This window comes from Microtus oregoni, unplaced genomic scaffold (genome assembly GCF_018167655.1).
Source record: "Microtus oregoni isolate MIOR12 unplaced genomic scaffold, Mior012 000015F_ref0000493, whole genome shotgun sequence".
Taxonomy (NCBI): domain Eukaryota; kingdom Metazoa; phylum Chordata; class Mammalia; order Rodentia; family Cricetidae; genus Microtus; species Microtus oregoni.
The window spans coordinates 46,342,337-46,363,100 of NW_024543074.1; the positions used below are offsets into that span (position 1 = coordinate 46,342,337).

General features: G+C 51.0%; 1 protein-coding gene across 5 annotated transcripts in view; it reads left to right on the plus strand.

The window, feature by feature from the left end:
- Window positions 1-20,764, plus strand: part of Jade2 (jade family PHD finger 2) — a 46,386-nt gene that overhangs the window by 11,357 nt on the left and 14,265 nt on the right. For all 5 annotated transcript variants that reach the window (XM_041664217.1, XM_041664219.1, XM_041664215.1 and 2 more), the window contains 4 exons: window positions 542-636; window positions 13,752-13,909; window positions 18,741-18,901; window positions 19,543-19,754. In XM_041664217.1, the coding sequence (XP_041520151.1) occupies window positions 542-636; window positions 13,752-13,909; window positions 18,741-18,901; window positions 19,543-19,754 (626 nt within the window). The remainder of the gene's footprint in view (window positions 1-541; window positions 637-13,751; window positions 13,910-18,740; window positions 18,902-19,542; window positions 19,755-20,764) is intronic.

The window sequence follows — 20,764 nt, forward strand, 5'->3', positions numbered from 1 at the left end:
CTGCTGGAGGCTTACCTGCCTCCTAGGTGATTCTGGCTCCTGTCACCATGGTAGTTAACACTTACCCATCACCCATTCACCCCTTCCAGGCTTACAGGGATCAAGTCATTTATTTGTCTGTGGTGACCAGTGCCACTTGGATCTGCCCAGATTGCTACTTTCACATGCCGTACCCGGCCTCTGTATCTTACTGGGACCTGCAGAAATACCTTGGTACACTTAACCTGGGGCAGACAAGAGATAAGGCATTCCTTGACCAAGTAGGAAGCAGAGCCTCAGAGGTCCAGGGACTTTTCTTGGAGCCACAAAACCAGCTGATAACTGCCTTTGATTTCTTCAGCCCCTTTTCAGTGGTGAGTGAAGGGGGCTTTATAGTTAGTTTCATTGGTCTGTGGAAAGGCTGGGGCCCAGAACAGGGACAGTGCTTCCCACCTCCTGACCTTTCAAGCTGGGGCTCTTCTCGAGACTTGCCATCCTCTGATGTGGTTGGGTGCTGATTCTGACCCTCCAGGACCCTTCATGACCTGTGGTCTATCTGCAGGTCACGTGACATCCATATCAGCATCAAGATGTTCCAAACTGCCCAGCAGTACCAAGTCGGGCTGGCCCCGGCAGAACGAAAAGAAGCCCTCCGAGGTAGGTAGTGATGGTGGTAAGGTTCCCGGAAGGGTGAAGCTGAGCCGGGGAGGTGACTAGACCAGACATTTGTCGGGAGTGAGAGAGCAGGCTGAGCAGATGTATGAAGGCCACGTGTTCTTGGCCGAGGGTCAGAGGTAACCAGTGTGGCAGGATGGAATGATTGGGGGACAGTTTATCTAAGCTGTTCTTCTTGACCTGAGAGAAGCCTTTGAATGTTCATAACAGGATAGTGATACAATCTGATGTGTTTGTTGTCATGATACAGGGTCTCTCTGTGTAGACCAGGCTGGCCTCACACTCACAGGGGTCCACATACCTCTGCCTCCCGAGTGCTGAAGGTGTGTGCCACCACATCGGGCATCATAGTTTAAAAAAGATTCCACTGGCTGCTGAGGAAGAAAGTAGCTCACTTACAGCTCGTAATTTAGAGCTGGTGGCAGCAGATTAAAGAGTAAAGGGATTTCGGGTGCTTTGATACAGAACCGAGGATGACAAGGTTTGCTGGTGCTGGACAGAAAGGTAGAAGTGTTCAGAACCCTTAGATGCTTCTGACGATACTTGGTGTGTACCTACATTTTAAGCCTTCCTTGTTTTGACCCAGGGTAATGCTTTCATGTCCTGACCGTAGAGGTGTTTATGGCTTCTGTGGAGGGAGTCCTTGAGTTCATGAACTGGCATTAAGACCTTGCTTCCTGTGGCCTATGAAAAATTGCATACAGGAGCCCTACTGTTCCTTCTGAGGACTTCACTGGCAATGCTATTGGGCAGAGAAGAGGCCCTTGGTTTAAATGTGGCTACAATAGCCAGCCAGATGTAGTGGTAATGTAGGAGGATCTTCTATCTATCTGTTGCTTTCATTGGTTAATTAATAAAGAAAACTGCTTGGCCTGATAGGTCAGAACATAGGTAGGCGTGGAAGACAGAGCAGAATTGTAGGAGAAAGAAAGCATAGAGAGACAGGCAGATTCCATGATTCTCCGACCCGAGACGGACGTAGGTTAGGATCTTTCCCGGTAAGCCACCACCTCGTGGTGATACACAGATTATTAGAAATGGGATAATTAAGATGTGAGAGTTAGCCAAGAAGAGGCTAGATATAATGGGCCAGGCAGTGTTTAAATGAATACAGTTTATGTGTTATTGTTTCAGGGGCTAAGCTAGCCATGCCGGAGCTGGGCAGGACAAAAAGCAGGCCTGCCCGCCTCACCACTACATAGTGGTACACTCCTTTAATCCCAGCACTCTGGAGGCAGAGGCAGGCGAATCTACAAATCGAGTTCCAGGGCAGCTAAGGCTGTTAACACAGAGAAACCCTGTTTCGAAAATAAATAAGTTTATAACAAATAAATAAAGTGGCTGGGAGAACTTTGGGGCTCTGCATTTCCAACCTGGTCTTTATGCATGCAGCTGCTTTGCAGTTGATATGGGGTGAAGGACCATGTCTTTTCTCAAGCCACGTCCCTTTTCCTGTCGCTCTCCACTAGGGCCATGTGCTCTCTGATTTTACCAGCCCCTGGATGTGAATTTGGGGTGGTCATCCTATATGCTCTTAGCTGGTCTTCCCCAGAGCTTTGTACTTAAAAAAAGACTCGATGCCTTCCAAGATGTCCTGCGCTAGGACCCTACCCTTCGGAGGTGGGATTGGGACCCTGTGAGAGTGGTTTTTCATCTCCCTTTTAAGTTACAGTGATTTGTTTAGTGTATGCATGTAACCCATAGGTACACATGAGTCCATGTCTATGTCATGGCATGCATGTGGAGGGCAGGGAACAATTCGAAGGAGTCGAATCTTTCTGCCATTTGGGTTACCAGGGTCAAGTTCAGGCCCTTAGACTTGGCAGCAAGCACCCGCTGGGCCATCGCCCCAGCCTTCGTACCTTCCAAACCTGGGTTGGGTGGAAGCGAGAGGGAGGTGTTTCTGGGGTTGTAGTGAGGGAGGGAATTGGATGTTGGGTCTGAGGGGTAAGAGCACACTTTGGCTCTTCTATACCCTCTTCTTAGCTGGCTACTTGGGAGGACAGAGTGTACCAAACACAGTTTGGGAAGCAAAAAAAAAGGGGGGGGGTGAACTCTTGGAAGGTTCTGCCTCTTCATGGAGTGAGTAACTTTGTAGTCACCTTTCCTTGACCCTCCTGGTCCTGGGAGGCAGGAACTACCATGCACTTTTGGGACCTGAGGATGTTGCCTCTGAGGATCTTGCCTGTCTCCAGCTTCCCGGTGGTTCTGTGTATCTGCATGAGATGTATTGCCATGAAATGGGAAACTCCTGCGGGAGCCATCTTGTCCCCTGCCCCCCTCCCCAGCTCGTGGGGGATGGGACGCTTTCTACACTGGCTGGGATCAACCTTAGGAGGAAACAGGTGTCAGCAAAGGCTGAGAAGAAAGAGCAATTTGCATGGGGGCATAAAATTCCCCTGCCTCTTGGGTTTTCCAGCCCAGAGGCTTTGTACCCAAAAATAGACTTGAATCTCTCAAAAGGCCCTTTCTGGGGACTAGCTGTGCACAGCCCAGGCTCAAACCAGGAGCCCCTGCAGGTGGCTGTGATGTCCACCCATAAGGACTGAAGAGTCTTCCCTGCCTTGAACTGCAGCCAAGCCTTTCTTCCCACAGCAGGCTGGAGAACAGCCTGAGAGGTTTTCCTTGTCCTCTTGAGTGAGCGGGTTGAGCCGTGGCCGGTATAAATTCTGAGTTATGGTGGGGCAGAGAAGAAAGCATCAATGAAAGCTTCCAAATGATTTGGCTCGTGAGAGGGCGGAGAGAGGAGCTAGGACTTGGCTGCAAGAACGTTCTCATGCTCTGGTGAATGAACTGGAAGCAAGGGCCTTGCCCGTGAGCCTGGCTTAAGAGGCAAAGGTTCCAGGCACCCTAACAAAACAGGTTGTTGGGAGCCCCAACTGCCCGGCCCCTTGTGGGACAACTGCCAGGCTGGTCACACTCAGGACTCTCACTGTGGCAGAGAGGTACAGGAAACACCCCCACACACACACTCCACCCCACCTCCACTGCCTGTGGCTGCAGAGCTGAGGAAGCTGTGGTTCCCTCCGTTTTTATTCCTGTGTGTCCAGTAGTAGAGTTGGGAGCTTGAGGAAGCATGGTGCTTAGCATCGCACAAATCGTGGAAATGGAGTGAGCTGTAAGATGTCTGCGGGCTAGGATTAGAAAAAACAGGTAACGATTTCTTGTTTGTCTGGGGGTGCTCTTCACACCAATGTGGTCCAGGGCCAAAGAGCACAGACCAACAGTCAGGACCCTGGACAGGGCTGAAGCGAACTTTCCCTTAGGGCTTTTTACCCAGGCCTCTCCCCGAGTTGAAGCGAAAGGGGAGTTCCAGGCTGAGATAGAATCTGCCTTTGGGCCATGGAAGGGGAAAGTGGGGACTGGGCCAGGGTCTCAGTCTTCTCATTGACCTGTCTGTGGGATGGATGCCCGCAAAGCTGAAGTCTGTCCCTTGGGCCTTAAATTCAGAGAGAGGGGAACCCCAGTGTGAGAAGCTGGTACTGTGTAAATTCTGCTAGAGTCTCGGAGTTCCGGCTCGTGCTCTTACACCTGATAATGTTGGCATCTTACTGCTTCTCCCTTTGTGCATAGCGACTTTGTAGAATCAGGTACGAGCTACAGCCCAAGATCATCTGATATTCCAACACCAGCGATGTGCCCCAGCTAGAGGCCAGTACATAGGCAGTTAAGAACCTTCCTGCTGGGGAACAAGCTGAGAGCTGGACCTAAATTTTCCCCAGGATAAGGGGTCCAGGCTTCTTGCTCCCAGCAAGCTTCTTAGTGGCAGACAGCATCTAATTGAGAGCCAGTAAAGTGGCCTTCCTGCACATTCCCCCCCGGCTAGTGTCATGTTGTTCCCAATCCCCCCTACACACACACATGCAAACACACACACACACACACACACACATGCGCACACACGCACATGCTTGCAATGGACAAGGGCTACCTAAGTGCTAAGGATGGTTCTGAGAGACCTGGAGGCCTGACCTGTGGTTGGTATCTTCCTCATGCCCTGTGGCTGAAAGGCAGCCCAAGCAGTGGGGATGTCCCCTGGAGGTGTGAAGTAGTATCTCAGGAAGTCAGCAGCTACACAAGTCAGTCAGTGAGTCCCCGCCGCAGAGAAAGCTAAGCAGGCACTGAGGGGCCCAGAGAAACCTGGCTAGATACGGATACTGCAGAGCTTGTCTGTTGGGGGGAAGTACAGGCTGCTTTGCCTCTTTAGGAGCTTTGGAACCCTTGGCAAGTGACTCTTCTCTCTGAGTCTCAAGATCAACATCTGTAGAGACCCCTGCCTGGATCTTTTTCTGGGGATGTCTTTTCCCAGTACCCGTGTCCCCTGTGGGACGGTGTCTTAGTTACTCTTCTACCGCTGTGAAGACACGCTATGACCTAGGCAATTTACAAAAGGAAGTGTTTAATTAGGGCCTTATGGTTTCAGAGGGTTAGTTCATGATCATCGTGGTGGGAAGCCTGGTGGCAGGCAGACCGCACTAGAGTGTAGGTATCTACACTCTACACTTGATCTGCAAGTGTGGCAGAGAGACTGGGCCTCCTATGGGCTTTTGAAACTTCCAAGCCCACCCCTAGTGACACGCCCCCTCCGGCAAGGCCACACCTCCTAATCCTTCCTAAACAATCCACCAAACTAGGGACCGAGCATCCAATTACAAGCCTGTGGGGACCATTTTCATCCAAACCATCACAGAGAGGAAGGTTCCAGAAGAGCGTGGGATGGATGGATGTCAGGAGAAGCTGGCCATTTGGAATGGTCCAAGTTGGGATCCTACAGTCCACTCCTCTGTAGGCTCTGCTGAGAAGTGAGTGTTTCTAGAAGAGAGAATGGGAGTGAAGAGGGGACTTCACACATTCTACAGAGGTCTTCCCCCTCCCCCGTGTCCTGCTTCATGTCCACACATGGTCTGGCTGAGAAAGTGAAAACAGCCTCTATCATCAGCAATAGGATGTCCCTAGGTGTGTCCTAAAAAGCTACATGAGGATTCCCCCTGTCCCAGAACTGCAGCTTTGCTTAAAACAAAACAACATAAAAGATTAGATCTACCCTGAAAGAAAGACAGTAAAAGTTTGTTGGGTGAAAACCAGAAAATAATCCTGGAGATGCAGAGATGATGCCCAGATGTTTGGAATAAGATAGTCTGTATGAAAACAGCAGTGGGGGCTGGGGAATATAGCTCAGTTGGTAGAGCATCTGCCTGGCATACGTGAGGTCCCAAGTTTGACCCCCAGCACCTCATACAGGTTACAATGGCAGGAAGTTTAGAAGTTCAATGGCTCATCAGGTTCAATTGGCTGCCAGGCAAACCTGCCCACCTGAGTCACAGCAGGAGCGAATCAAGTGCAAAATGCTGTCCTCTGGCTTCTGCACAAGTGCCACAGCGCACTCACACCCCTTCCATGCACAGCACATATACAAACATACGCGAAATTCAGTTATTCTTGACCATACACGAGTTCCAAGCTGGTCTGGGGCTGCATGAGACCCTGACTGAAAACAGCCAGACAAACAGATTGGGGTAGAGTTAGTGGAATGACCACACAGTATGCACTGAGCCCTAGGTTTAATCCCCAGCACTGAATCTCCTGGGTGTGGTGGTACCTTCAGGAGATGGAGGCAGGAGGATGAGATATTCAAGGTCATCTACTCCATAATGAAGTGAGAGGCCAGCCTGGTCCTGAGACCCTGATTCAACAGACAAACAAAACCAGCACAGTGTCACGTGCCGTCGCATGCAGAGTGGCCCACACACTTCAGTAAAACAGGAGAACCCTAAAGAAGCCCCCTGCTTATCCCTATTAGATCCAGTTCTCCAGACAGTCAGGTGGGGGTGGCTGCAGGTGCGCTTCCTCCAGGGCCAGGCGTTTGCTCTCTGAGACTCTGGGGTGGCGGTTAAGGCCAGACCCACTTCTCGTACAGGCAGAAATGGAGCTCTTGCCGCCAGCTGGAAAAGCCTCCCGGCCTCTGGGACTTGTCTTGCGAGCGAAATGTGTGTCATAAATTCTCTTTAAGAGCAGGAAGCGCTGTTATCCTCATGAAAATAAGAGAAAGAGATGTTGAGTGGTTTTTTTTTTTTTCCCAATGTTTTTGAGCACCTGACCAGCTTGGCTCCGCGGTAGCTTGAAGCTGGAGCTGGGTAGAGGTGACTACTATTCCCTGAACCCTTGTCTGGGATTACGTGCCTAATAAGCAGTGTATAAATTTGTTCTTCACTGAGAAACCGTCTCAGGTCCAACCCAGAAAAGATTACTAAAAAGATGAAGTATCTGGCTGGCTCGGGGGTGGTAAATACATACTAGTGTGGTTGAAGACAGAGCTGAAACAAGCAGTTTGTTAACTCCTGGGTCTTAGCCTCCACAGCTGTGAAATCGGGGAGCAGACACCAGAGCGGACTATGTAGGGAGAGCGTTTGGCACGTGAACTGTGCCTTAGCTTTACAAGTGTTACTTCTGAGAAGATAGGAGTCTCAGGAACAACTGATTAAAATAAGGTTCCTGGGGTTGGTGAGATGGCTCAGCAAATAGGAGTACTGGGTGCTTTTCCGAGTTTGGTGCCTTGCACTCAGTGGGTGGCTCACGCCCCTGGAACTCCAGTTCCAGAGCAACTTACTTGGGCCTCTACGGGCTCCTGCTCAACAATGTGTGTGTGTGTGTGTGTGTTCGTCTTTTAAAATACGAGTTTCAGAGAATAAAACTCAGTTGATAGAATCCTTACCTAGCATGCCCCGGGCTTGATTCCTGACACCCCATAAAAATGTGGTACATACTTATAATCCCAGGACCCAAGGGGTAGAGGGAAGAGGATGGACAGTTGATGATCATCCTCAGCTGCAAAGAAAGTTTGAGGCCAGCCTGGGCTACATAAGATCCTATCTCAAAAAAAAAAAAAGTAAATAAAATGAGGTTCAGGACAGATGTCAAAGCTTTTTTAGGCAGACAGGATAGAAGCAGAGAGAATTAATCCTGGCCAGACCCATTTACGCTGGCTTTGAGGCAGTGCTCAGGACCCATTTCCAAGTTCTCGCTGCCACCCCTACACGCATACAAAAGCTCTCTGCCTAATGGGAACTTTTCCACAGTTAGCCAAACTTCAGGAAAGTCTTAGGGGTTTTCGTCGTTTTGTTTTGCTTTTTACTTATTTACCTACCCATTCCACAAGCATTTCCTTCGAAGTTGCGAGATATGGAGGAGGATGCTACAGAATAGACACAAGAAAGACTAGACATACAGGATACACGCGGTACCTGTCTTATGTGGCTTGTCACATGAGATAGACATTAAATCTCTGTGTGTAGTTTAGTTTAGTTTTTTGAAATGGTCTCATGTAGCCTAGGATGGCCTCAGACTTAACTACATAGCCAAGGGCAGTCTTGAACTTAGGCTTGTGCCTCTGCCTCTCCAATGCTGGGGTACAGGCACGTAGTGCTGGGGATCAAACCCAGAGCTTCCTGTGTGCTAAGGAAGTGCTCCGTCCGCTGAGCTACACCCCCAGCCCCTTTGTGATTATGTTACGTGCTGAGTCTTTAAGTAACCGGACTTCCTCAGCCATCCAGCCCCTAACGAAAGGAAAGCAGAGAAGTGAGTTTCCAGGGTGAGATGTTTCAAGCAACAGAACACACGTTGTGCCTCCTGGCCTGGTGTCCGTGTACTTTGAAAGTTGCCCGTTGTCATTATTGGATTTTGGAAACACTCCAACTACATAGATACCCCTGGGAACCTGTTTTCAACCTTTCCTGGGCAGAAGATACAGAAAATAAGTAACCTGTGGTCTCATGAAAAGGAACGTGCAGCAGAATCACGTCACAAGCCCCAGGTTGACGTCCTTAAGTGTGGGAAGAGCAAGGTCTTTCGTTCCCTCTAGGGTAGCCTTTGAACCCCTGGCCCTTGGACTGGTTGATAGTCTGAAGGCTTTAGCATCCTTTGTATGGTTACAGGAAGTTACAGTCGATGTCCCTTGGCAGCTCGGCAGAACTTGGTTGCTAGGCAGCAGACCTTTAAAGACAACCAAAAGAGAGACAAGTAGTAAACATTCATATTCTAAGAAAATTGCTTGTTTCCAGCCCCTCAGCTTTCTTACCACAGCAAGACTTCTGTTCATCGGTGTCTGTTTTATTCTATATTTAGTTTTCATAAATTATTCAAAGGTGTTTTAGGAAAATCATTAAGCTTTTTCCAAGCCTAACCTCTGGTGGTTCAAACAGAAAATATGTAGGTTAGGGAACAGGCTGCCATATTGGTGGTCAGGGGTCACCTTACTTGGGAAGGCCACTGAGTACTCAGCTGGAGCCTGGATCCCTTCAAACATCTGGAGTCAGCACCTAGCATGTGCCAGGCCCTATGGGCACCACTGACCAGCAGCGTCTTTTGGTCCAGCCAGACCTCACTGAGCTCATCTGGCAAGGAAGATGTACCAGAAAGCCAGGTGATTCCAACATCAGGGGCTTTGGCAATGTAGACAAAGCTCAAGAACCAGGCTGGTTCAAAGCAAAGCTTCCTAGAACCTCGGAGGGACAGTTTGAGGGAAGGAATATGAAGCATGCTAGCCCTAATATGACAAGGGAGATGAAAGACCTAAAAAGTGCTTGGAGCCGGGCGGTGGTGGCACATGCCTTTAATCCCAGCACTCGGGCGGCAGAGGCAGGCGGATCTCTGGGAGTTCGAGACCAGCCTGGTCTACAAGAGCTAGTTCCGGGATGGGCACCAAAGCTACAAAGAAACCCTGTTTCGAAAAACAAAAAAAAGTGCTTGGGTGACAAGAACAATTGTGCAGCAACAGGGCCTGGGTCACTTTGATAATCACCACACCTGTTGCTGTAAGCTGATAAAGCAGCTTCAAGGAGAAAGAATATTTGTGGTAGGGATGTCCTGGTCATAGGTGTTGGAAGTGACTGTCACCTTGCATCTGTAGTAAGGTAGCAAAGACAGACGGATGCTACTGCTTAGCCCCTTCAACTTTTTTTTTCACTTTCCAGATACGGTTTCCTTATTTAACCCTGGCTGTCCTGGAGCTTGCTCTGTAGACCAGGCCGGCCTCGAAGTCAGAGATCACCTGCCTCTGCCTCCTGAGTGCTGTGTGTGCCACTCTACACCTAACTCACTTTCAATTCTCATTCCATCTGGTGTAAGCGGAGACTGCTCATTTGTTTGTCCTGGCTGCTCAGACCCAGATAATCACACAGAAACTCTATTAATGACAACACTGTTTGGCCTGTTAGCTCAGGCTTCTTATTAACTAACTCTTAATCTTAAATTAATCCATTTCTATTTATCTGCATATCACATGATACCGGTAGGCCACAGCCTAAAGGTTCTGGGCGTCTGTCTCCTTTGTCAGCTACATAGCATCTCCCTGACTCCGCCTCCTTTCTCTCTAGATCTCTGTTTGGATTTCCCACCTGGCTTTGCTCTGCTAAGCCATTGGCTCAAACAACTTTATTCATTAACCAATAAAAGCATCACATATACAGAAGGACATCCCACATCAACTTGGGACCCCAGCCTGTTGAATAGTGGCCCCGAGAATTTACATGGGTAAATTCTGCCACTTGAATAAATCTAATTAGATAATCCTTCACAGGCATCCCCAATGTGCTCTAGGTGACTGTGGAGCCTGTGAGGTGGACAGTATTCCCACAGAGGCCCTCCTGTGGGCAGTCACTGCAGGACTTGGCCCTGGTAAAGGCCTCCATCAGATCTGCATGTTCTTCCTTGGTAATCCACCTGATTTGGCTCCACACGGATTTAGAGGCACTGAGCAGTCATCTCCATCCTGAGGAGGTCAGGAGGTGTGGTGTGTGGTGCCACCACCTACCACTCAGACTTCGTTAGGACTGATGAGTATAGGAACAGCGCTTCCTGAGCGCGGCAGCACACATCCATCCGTCAGGAGTCTAGGAGGCTAGCGCAGGAGGCTTTGGAAGCTGGAACCAATTTCACCCGTGTGAGAAGTGTCTGGCTCCAAACCCAGAAGCTTTTCATGCAGCCTACTGTAGCTGAGGAAGACCTTGAAGTGTGGGTTGTGGGTATAAGTGTGTGCAGGCGTGTGTACACCAGGCCCGTAATGGCCACCCCATGCATATGGGGGTCAGAGAATAGCTTCTGTGAGTCACTCACCTCGTTCCCCTGTGCACTGAAGGTAGGTCATCAGGCCCGTGTGGGAAAGTGCTTTTACTCACTGGGCTACCTTTTATGCCCGACCTTGAACTTCTAATCTTCCTGCCTCCAACTCCCGAGTGCTTAGTTTACAGGTGTTAGTGGTGCTGGGAATTGACCCCAAGCCTGTAGGTGTACGAGGTGCACACTCCACCTACTGAGTTATATCCCCGGCTGAAACATGCATACAAGCACAACTCTTAGACTGTCATTGTACCTATTGTGGGGTGACTGATACAGGCGGGGTTATTTTTTGGAGTTCTCCTGAGTCCTGCCTAACAGGGCCACTGGTGTCCCATCACCTCTTTGCTAGTGACAGGGAAAAACTTAGAGTTGTCTTAGAACCTGGCCCACCGTGCTAAAGGACCCCAAGTTGAGCCCCAGATTCCCTTCCTGCTCTGAGGACTGTAGAGTCTGAAGCCAGGGCTGCCTCTCTGCCAGTGGGACCTGGCACACTGGTCACTCCAAATGCAGCAATGGGTCCTCACTGACCAAAAGACATCGGGCCCTGAAGGAATGCATGGGGCGGGAGGGGGGCACAGCTTCACTTGCAGAAGCCTCACGCAGGGCCGTGTGGTTGAGGGTCTCTCTCTTTTGCCTCTCTTATATGTAAAGTCCTTGTGCCCGGCACCAGGCACTGAGAACACCTGACATCAGGACACCGTGTGACGAGAGAGGGAAAGAAACATTGCACAAGAAGAGCAAACAGCTCCTGTGTGTGGAAATGGTCAGACGCTGACTGGGGACGGGGCGGGGAGGTCCGGGGAAGGTCCTGTCCTGCAGTCCCAGGGCTGATCATGAGTAAAGGTCCCAGGGGCGGAAACAGTTAAGGTAGAGGCCAGAATGAGGAACCAACTGCAGGGTGGCTTTATTTTTGAGACAAGGTCTCCTGTAGTCCATGCTGGACTTGAACCTTGTAGAGGGAGGCGGCCTTGAATGGACTCACCTGCCTCCGTCCCCACCCTGCAATGCTGGGTTCTAAGCACCTTCCACCACACCCTTTTTTAACGTGGTGCATCTTCCCTTACATCCCCAGCCCGTTGGTTGATGCTGAGGTAGGCTCCCCGTGTAGATCTGGCCTGCCTGGACCTCACTCTGGAAATCAGGCAGTCCTTCTGCCTCTGTCTCCTGACGACTGGGACCTCAGCCATGTTCCAGCGGGACGTTTCTAACCACCTGGTCTCTTCAGAGGTTGATTCTGGATGGGGTGGATAAGAGCTGCGGGGTCTGAGGAGTTTGAGGGGGCTCTGCAGCCCAGACCCTGGTTGTACTAGATCCTGGTTGAAGCCCCAAGGGAAATCACCCAGTCACAACACTGTTGTAGCACGCAGTCTGCAGAAGCCCCAGCGGGGAAAACCTCAACTAGCGTAAAGCAGGCTGCCGAGGCCTCTCGAAAGTGCCGAAAGTGCAGGCGCCTGGGTTTGCACTCTTGTCTTAGCTCTCTTGCTGCTTGCTAATAAGATATGCAAATGATCAGGGCTGTGAAATCCTAGACCCGTTCCATCTTATGTTTAATTAGCATTTAATCTAATCTGGTTTTAATTTTTTTTCACACTGGCACCCTAATTAAATGTTAGGGTGTTAGTCTTAACAATTAAATTATATTGGCAAATAGAGTCTTCAGGAAACTTGACCTTTTTTGAAGTCAGAGCCCTCTCCAGCTAGATGCAGATATTAATTAGATTCTGCGAGATGCAGCTTCTAGGTCCATTGATGAACCCATTCAGCTCTTTTCCCGTGGTTATGGTCCTCGATTCCGCGAGGCACACACAGCCAGTGAACTGGCCCCGGCAGGCAGTGGGTCAAAGCTGAAGGGGTTTGTCAAGAGCCTCCAGAGGGCCAGGTGAACTGACTGAGCCCCAGGACTTACACTTCAACAGAGGGTGTTAACTTCGCGAAAGGGCTGGGGTGGGAGGCGGGGCTTAGGCCTCGAGTGCCCTTGAAGTGGCTTCTCCTCTCATTGACTCCAGCTATTCCTTAGCTTGTGATTCTCAAGTGCTGACCGCTGGGAAAGTTGGGACTTGAGTAAGTCACGTGGTGTCTAGAGGTACCACTGTATTCCGTAGCCACATTTTGTGGGTGGGGTACAAAAACAAGAGGCGTTGCCGTTGCCAGCTGGGAGGGGGTTCAGAAGTTATTCCGGGTAAGGTTGAGAGGCCACAGACAGAACAAGGCAGAGAACAGTTTTCCTAGAGAGGGAGCAGATTGGTGGCAGAAGAAACCCCAAAACATGACTTCGTGGCAGTTCCCAGACAGGCTTAAGGATGACCAAAGACAAAAGTCTTCTTCCCCGCCACGTACCAGTGAAGGGCTGCACTTGAGCTCTGGGGTGTGACACAGAGTGTCTCTGAGAGAACTTGGAAGTCACAGCTCATGGAAGTTTCTCATTGGGCTGTGCCAGGCCCCAGCTTTACCCTTCGTTAGAAGGCCCACGTCTTCCTTCCTGGGACCAGTACCTCATATTATACATACGCTTGTGCCTCTGGGTGCAAGTCTGTAGCACGGTTTTAAACCTCCACAGGCAAGCCCCGGAACGTTCACATAGCGGGGAGTGTGTTGTGTTTGCAGGTAGCCGTTCTACTCTTGGAGTCTCTGTGTCTGGCTGGCTGGCTGGCTACAGGAGCCAGGAGGCCAGGTCAAGACCATCAGACCTGGGGATGAAGGGGTGACCGCGTTTTGGTGAGGGACCTGCCGGGCATGTCTTTCTTTCCCTATTCTCTAGATCTCTGTTGTCTGTTTCCATTCTTTAAGACAGAGGATAATTTACAGGAATCTCTCCTTTTCCATGTGGGCATCAGTTCAGGTCACCAGGCTTGGCGGCAAGGTCCGATACCTGCCTGGCCGTTTCACTGCCCCCACTCTCTGCTGCCGTATCTGCTCGCTGCCCTAACCTGTGAAACCGGCCTCTCTGAGGCAGCATGAAGACTTCACCCTCTCACCTCTGCCAGGTTTTCCGGACAGACTTGATCACAGCCATGAAGATCCCAGATTCGTACCAGCTCAGCCCGGATGACTACTATATTCTGGCGGACCCGTGGCGACAAGAATGGGAGAAAGGTGTGCAGGTACCTGCTGGAGCGGAGGCCATTCCAGAGCCTGTGGTGAGGTGAGCCAGGTGGCCAGGCTAGGACCATCGGGGCAGGGCAGGAAGGGGAGGCTGGTTTAGGTAAGAGACATACCTGTTCTGGGATTCCTTCTCAGCCTGTCTCTTAGTGGTTAATTTTCTTGCCAGATAAAAATAACAACAGCAAGCCGGGCGATGGTGGCGCACGCCTTTAATCCCAGCACTCGGGAGGCAGAGGCAGGCGGATCTCTGTGAGTTCAAGCCCAGCCTGGTCTACAGAGCTAGTTCCAGGACAGGCTCCAAAGCCACAGAGAAACCCTGTCTCGAAAAACCAAAAAAAAAAAAAATAACAACAGCATATACATTGGTTCAGAAATACTGGTAGGGTTACCTTTGAGGCTTTGGGCTTGAAGTCACCTCTGAAGCCAGATTACCTTGGTCCAAATTGCGTTTTACCTTCAGTAGGACCTTGAACCAGAAATATAATCTTTCTGGGCCTCGTTTTTCTTGCTTCTGAATAAGGGTGAAGGCTGCTTTCCTTGTGGTTGGAGGAGGTGTGGTAAACAGTGCATAGCAGATGTTACAGATACGGCTAGGGTTCGAACGTCACCATTCTGCACAGCAGGCAGAGCGGGCCAGGCAAATCTCCAGACTTTGACCATCCCTTACATGAGAATAGGCCATGCCTAAAATTGTTCTAAGTCATTACCCGTTAAAACAGCTCTTACAGGGAGGAGCCTGGTGCCCATCACCCAGTAGGGGCCTAGGAAGCACTCGCTGGTGTCACCTGCTGAGGAGTCTGTCCTGTAGGGCTGGGTTAGAGTTCTCTAGGGCTTCATAACCTGCTGGTCTTGTGGGCAGAGACTGTTGCCCGGGTGTAACCACAAATGGTTTTGCCTTAAACTACAGACTATGCTGCAGAGCTTCATTCTGAACCTGAGGGGACTGGTGGCCTGTCCTCCTTGTCCCACCAGCTAACCTGAGTTGGGCGGTTTCTGTGAGTGCCCCTTCCTGGTGTTGGCAGCTTCCTGGCTTTTGAGAGATGAAGCTGAGGGCACAGGTCACAGCTGTCCGTTCCTTTGACGTTGACACCATTGCTTCCTGGTAACCACATCTATGAAGAGCTTGCTTCATGCAAGCCCTGTGCTAGGACTGCAGGCAGTGGAGAAGCAGACCAACTCTAAAGGAATGGATATGGGAAGGCCTTTCCTCCAGTGACGTGAACTAGTCTAGGGCTCTCCAGTGTTGGGAAGCTTGGGCCCATCTGGAGTGCCTGGGAGTATACAATGGGTGGTTGGGTGGGTTCGTGGATGGGTGGGCGGGTGGACAGATGGATGGACAGATGGATGGATGGATGAGTAGGTGAGTGGACGGATGGATAGACGGACAGGTGGGTGGGTGGGCGGGTGGGTGGATGGTGAATCAATCCATTCTTACTATCTTCATCCCTTCTGGGGCCTGCAACACGGGCCAAGAGTGTAGTAAGTTTCATGCCCTGACCTTTTCAGTCAGGAGAACCATGGCCCGACTTCTCGGGGGCAGTCTGCTCCTCCGTGAAACTGGAATGATATCAATACCAGTGGCCACCTAATGATGCGGGACTCAGGATTGCATGAGAATTCTCACACCAGCTTGTCACCTTATGTGCCAAGGCCAGGGGGATGAAGAGGGATAGGCTAGCTGCTCAAACAGAGAAGCAAGTCCTGATTGGAGTCACCTGGGAGTGTGACCTCTGCACCTGATGTCAATGACAGGTGCTTCTGGGAATGTCTGCTGGCATCATCGTTTATTACGGTTGCTTCTACCCCCTCCCCCCCCCCCCCCGTGGCTTGGCTTCATTCGGTCTCTGTGTGGGAAATTTTATCTGATGCCATGGAGGGGGGCCTTGCTGTCCTGACCTCCTGGTGTCCGGTGCTAGCTTCCTTCATCTGATTTGGTTGGAGTAGCCCGCTTTTTTTTTTTTTTCATGATACGTGGTCTCATATGCCCAGGCCAGTCTTGAACTTAGTATATATCCAAGGATATAGTACACCCACAGCATTCTGTTTGGGGGACGTGGGGGGGGGGAGAAAGATTTATTTATTTTTGTTTTATGGGTATGTGTGTATGCCCTCAGAGGCCAGAAGAAGGTGTTGGATCCTCTTGGAATTAAGAGTTACAGATGGGGGTCTGGAAAGATGGCTCTGTGGTTAAGAGCACCACCTGTTCTTCCACCCACATGGCAGCTCACAACTGTCTGAAGATCCAGTTGCAGGGGATCTGACACCTTCACAACAATGCATATAAAATAAAGTTAAATAAAAATTTTTTTTAAAAAAAAGAGTTACAGGTGGTATAGCCACCATGTGGGTGCTGTGAATTGAACCCGAGTCCCTTGAAAGAGTGGTCAGTGCTCTTAACCCCTGATTCTCTTAAGCCCCGATTCTCACAGCCGTGCTGGGCTGACAGGAGTGATATTCACAGCCTCCCCATACTCAGGGAAGATGTACTGAGGTAGGCAAATGTGTCCTCAGGTGAACCACACCCCCGCTTCCCAGTCTCCCCACGATCAGTGCTACCACCTGCCTGGGTGCCTCCCTGCTCACTGCACAGCCCCCTGCAAGCCTTTGTGACAACTACCTTGGGGGACACTGAGAGCCTCCCAAGTCAAGCCTCTCCCCGTCTTTTGGTGATCACATTTATAGGGTAGATATAGTACTGTCCCCATTTTATAGATGAGGAAGTTGGGAAATTCTGGGGAATTTCCTATGGGGCCTAGTAGGCCACCAGGCCAGGAAATGACAGACCACAGTGACAAACCCTGGGCTGTCCCTTGTCCCTGCGAGGCCTAGAGTGAGAGCGTGAAGCATAGCCTGATGGCTCTCGCCCATAGACGTCCCAGCCGACTCTCCGCCCCTTCCAAACAGTCCATTGGGCAGTTCTGCCCACCTCGTGGACTAAAATCTGCCGCTGAGGGTTTGCGCTGGCCCTTTAGACTTGGTCCAGGGCAAATGCGACCTCTGGTGTCTGTCTGCTTCTCTGGGCTAGAGTCTTTGCTCTCCTCTGTGGCTCTTAGCACTTTCTTCCATCCCATCCAGCCCATGTCTACCGGCTGTGTCTGAGGGTAAGGCCTTGGCATAGGGTCAGGTCAGTCCATGACTGGTAGGAGATGCTCTTTCTTGTGTGTGTCCCTCAGCCCTGGCTCCCCAGGTGGCACCGGTGAAGCAGGCAGGTGTGATTAGTGTGTGTTATGCAGAAGGTGGCTGTTCGGATAAAGATGCTGAGACGCTTGATTAAGCGTGTGCTTCAGGCACACACACAAAGCTGGAGTGTGACCGAATGCTAGGCTGTGTTTTTAAGAGATGTTCATTTGGAGCGACAGTTTCTTGGGAAAGGCAGCATTTGGTTAGACTGAGGGCATAGTGTTGGCTTCTATTTGGAATCATCTACTTGATGTGGGAGGAGGGTCCTGCCGTCATTGGTACTTAAGCCTCTCATGAGGGCTTCTGAAGTGGGATGGTGGTGCTGACTCTTAACTTTTGGCCCCTTCCCTGTCCCTGGTCCTAATGACCTCTAAGCCTACAGTCTATCCCCTGCTTGCACCCCTGCCTCTCTGTGCCTAGCATCCTTCCTGTCCCCTTGCTGACACCAGGGCATTTCCTGAAGCCAGGGGCCCTCCCTGAAACTCAGTCCTGTCCCCATGCCATCTTACCCAGCCTGAGCTGAGTCACAGCCCTTGGCAAGCCCTGCCTCCGACCCCAGGAGGCCTCCCGGGCAAGTGTGAGGCCTCTCAGGCCTGGCAGGGCTGGCCAGATGGAGGCCAGGCTCCAAACAATAACCATGGCAACCAGTGGGGTATGGGAAGGGCTGGCATTTTGAACTGGCCTCAAAATCTGATGGGTAGCACACAGATGCGTGAAGAGGACCCCACCCATCTGTGGCGAAATGCCCCTTCCCATTTCAGGAGGAGAGGGATGGTTGACATCTAGAGATCTTAACACATTCTCTCTCTCTCACCAGCCCACCTCCCTCGCTACCCAGCACTTTGCCAAGTGCTTTCTTTTTTTTTTACCAAGTACCTAAGGTAGATTGTGTTAGTGGGATTCTGTTTGGGGACCCAGTCAGATGGAGCTTTGGTGCCTGTAACAGGTCCATTGACCCCGAGGCAAAGCTGACCTGGGGTGGGATCTGAGACAGTGTTGCGAGTTTGGTTGTTTAGGGAGGCAGGCTGAAGCAGTAAGAAGCAGGATGCCTATATGGTCCCTGGGGAGGGTCAAGGTGTGTGGCTAGCATTTCACTGTGGCAAGAGACCTTCAATCCAGAAAGCCCTTTCCTGGGCTGTACAGTGGAACCGTACAGAGATTCAACTTCTGAGAAAAGCAGACAAACTCATTTTAACTTAAGACCATGACACCTCCAGGCTGTTGGTGAGGAGGGGCTGGGCGTTATGAAGCCATGGAGACAGTCTTTGGTCCTAGCCTGGAAAAGTATGCCAAAATGTCTAGAGTCCAGTTGGCTCTATCTCACTTGTCCCCAAGTAGTTGGCACAAGGCATTGCCCAGGATGGCACTTGGGACACCTGGAGCACCAGGCAGGGGCTGGTCCAGGTTGGGAATAACCCTGACTGGGCAGGGCAGATGTCATTCCCACATGGACCTCACTCTGCTTTATGGCCCTTAGGGTCTGCTATTCCTGGAGATGCATAGTTAATGGAGTCTATAAGGCAGACTGGCAACATAGAAAGAAATGGAAAGAGGGGATGGATACAAGGGGCGGGCCTCGTGGGGCATCAGCGTCTCATGTCTTCCCTGGGGTCCCCAGTTCCTCGGCCAGGTTGACTGAGGAGAACCAGCTAAGGCTCCTCCCTTTACCACTCCCTCTCTTGGCTTCACAGGCTCCTCCCACCACTGAAAGGTCCCCCTACACAGGTGTCCCCAGACAGCCCCACACTTGGTGAGGGTACCCATCCTGACTGGCCAGGAGGCAGCCGCTACGACCTGGATGAGATCGATGCTTACTGGTTGGAACTCCTCAACTCAGAACTCAAGGAGATGGGTAGGTGATCCTTCCGCACCGGGTGTATGATTGCAGCCGGCAGGGATCATCTTCTTCCCAGCCCTGGATAGCGTCTACACCTCCAGAGAGGCAGTGGCTGTGACTGGGGGACATCCTTACAGCTTTACTGTGTGGTGTGTCTTTTGTTGTCTCTGTCTCCCAGGTATCTACAGTTGTCAGGCAGGGGTAAGAGTAAGAAGTAATTCACAGGGCTCAATGACACATGAAGTTAGCGTGCTGGTAGAAACAGTGTTAATAGGTGTGAAGCTTCCTGGATGAAGCCCGTTGACATGTCCCCGGGGAAGATCAGCCTGGCCACTATCTGAGTGGACACAGATAATATACACACAGTGTAAGGAGCGGATCTCTCATGAAGCCAGCTGCATCCCACAGACACCCTTCATTGTTCCCATACAGTGGGAGGGAGTGGTCACGGGCCCTCCGAGTAGACAGTGAAGCAGCCGTGATGGGCAGGAACCTTTGGGATTGGATGGTCCATTTGTCCTTGATGGAGCTGAGGCCCCGGTCATACTGTAGATGGCTGGACGGAGCCTTCTCCCTAACACCACGGATACCTTTGCCCTGATTGCCGCAAAGCCTGCTAAACTGCTAATGGGTGTCCTCTGCTGTCCCGCCTGCAGAGAGGCCCGAGCTGGATGAGCTCACACTAGAACGCGTTCTTGAGGAGCTGGAGACATTGTGCCACCAGAATATGGCCCAGGCCATTGAGACACAGGAGGGGCTGGGCATCGAGTACGATGAGGACGTCGTCTGTGACGTGTGCCGCTCTCCTGAAGGCGAGGACGGCAACGAGATGGTCTTCTGTGACAAGTGCAATGTCTGTGTGCACCAGGTGGGTGGACCCTATCGCCCTCTCCCTTACCGTGTGCACGCACACTGCCTAAGCCCTGATGACGCTGGTTGAGTTGGTTATAGGAGCATGCGCACTGTGGACCAAGAGCCCTAAGGAGGACTAGAGACAGAGAAGTTAGTAACACAAATGCCTGGCAGTACCTGGGACATCCGGGGCCTCCTTGACTCAGTCCTGCTAGCCAGACCTAAGCAAGTGTCCTTTGGGGAGTCTGTCTTCTCTGTGTCTTTCTCGGGTCTTCCCCTCAGAAAACTGTCCCCAGCTCCTCACATCCTGACCTTGCAGAGGGACAGTGGCATCAGGTAGTGATGGAGAGAGAGCCAAGCTGCCTGATTCAAAGCATGGTTCTGCCTTCACAACTCAGGAGGCTCAGGGGAAAGTTCCTGGCTTCTCTGAGGGCTCTGCCTGATACTCATCCCCAGCACTACCCCAGGCGCCCCCCAAAAAGCAAATTGTTTGTGGTAAGTTATTTGCTTAGTGAAAGATAATAGGGCTAAGCTTGTGAGGTGGCTCAGTGGGTAAAGAGACTTGTTTGGAAGCTTGATGACATGAATTCAGTACCCATATAAGGTGGAAGGATTGAACCGACTCACAAAACTGTCCTTCGGCCTTCACATGTAGCCTGTGGCCTGCCATATTCTGTCCCCAATAAATTAGGAAATACATACAGTACAACTATACTAGAGTGTTTCTTACCGTTGTAACAGTGCAAGCCTTTCTTTTCCTTTAAAACTTTTCTTTTCTCTTTAAAACTTTTCCTTTTCTTTTTTTTTGAGGGGGTGGGTGGATAGGTGTGTGTGTGTGTGTGTGTGTGTGTGTGTGTGTGTGTGTGTGTGTTTTGTATCGGTGGGTCCCTGTGGAGGCCAGGGGTAGCCAGTCTCACTGGAGCTAGAGTTAAAGGTGGTTGTGAGCTATCTGATGTGGGTATTGGGAACTGAACTCAGGGCCACTGAAAGAGCCGCAAATGCTCTTAACTGCCAAGCCATCTCCCC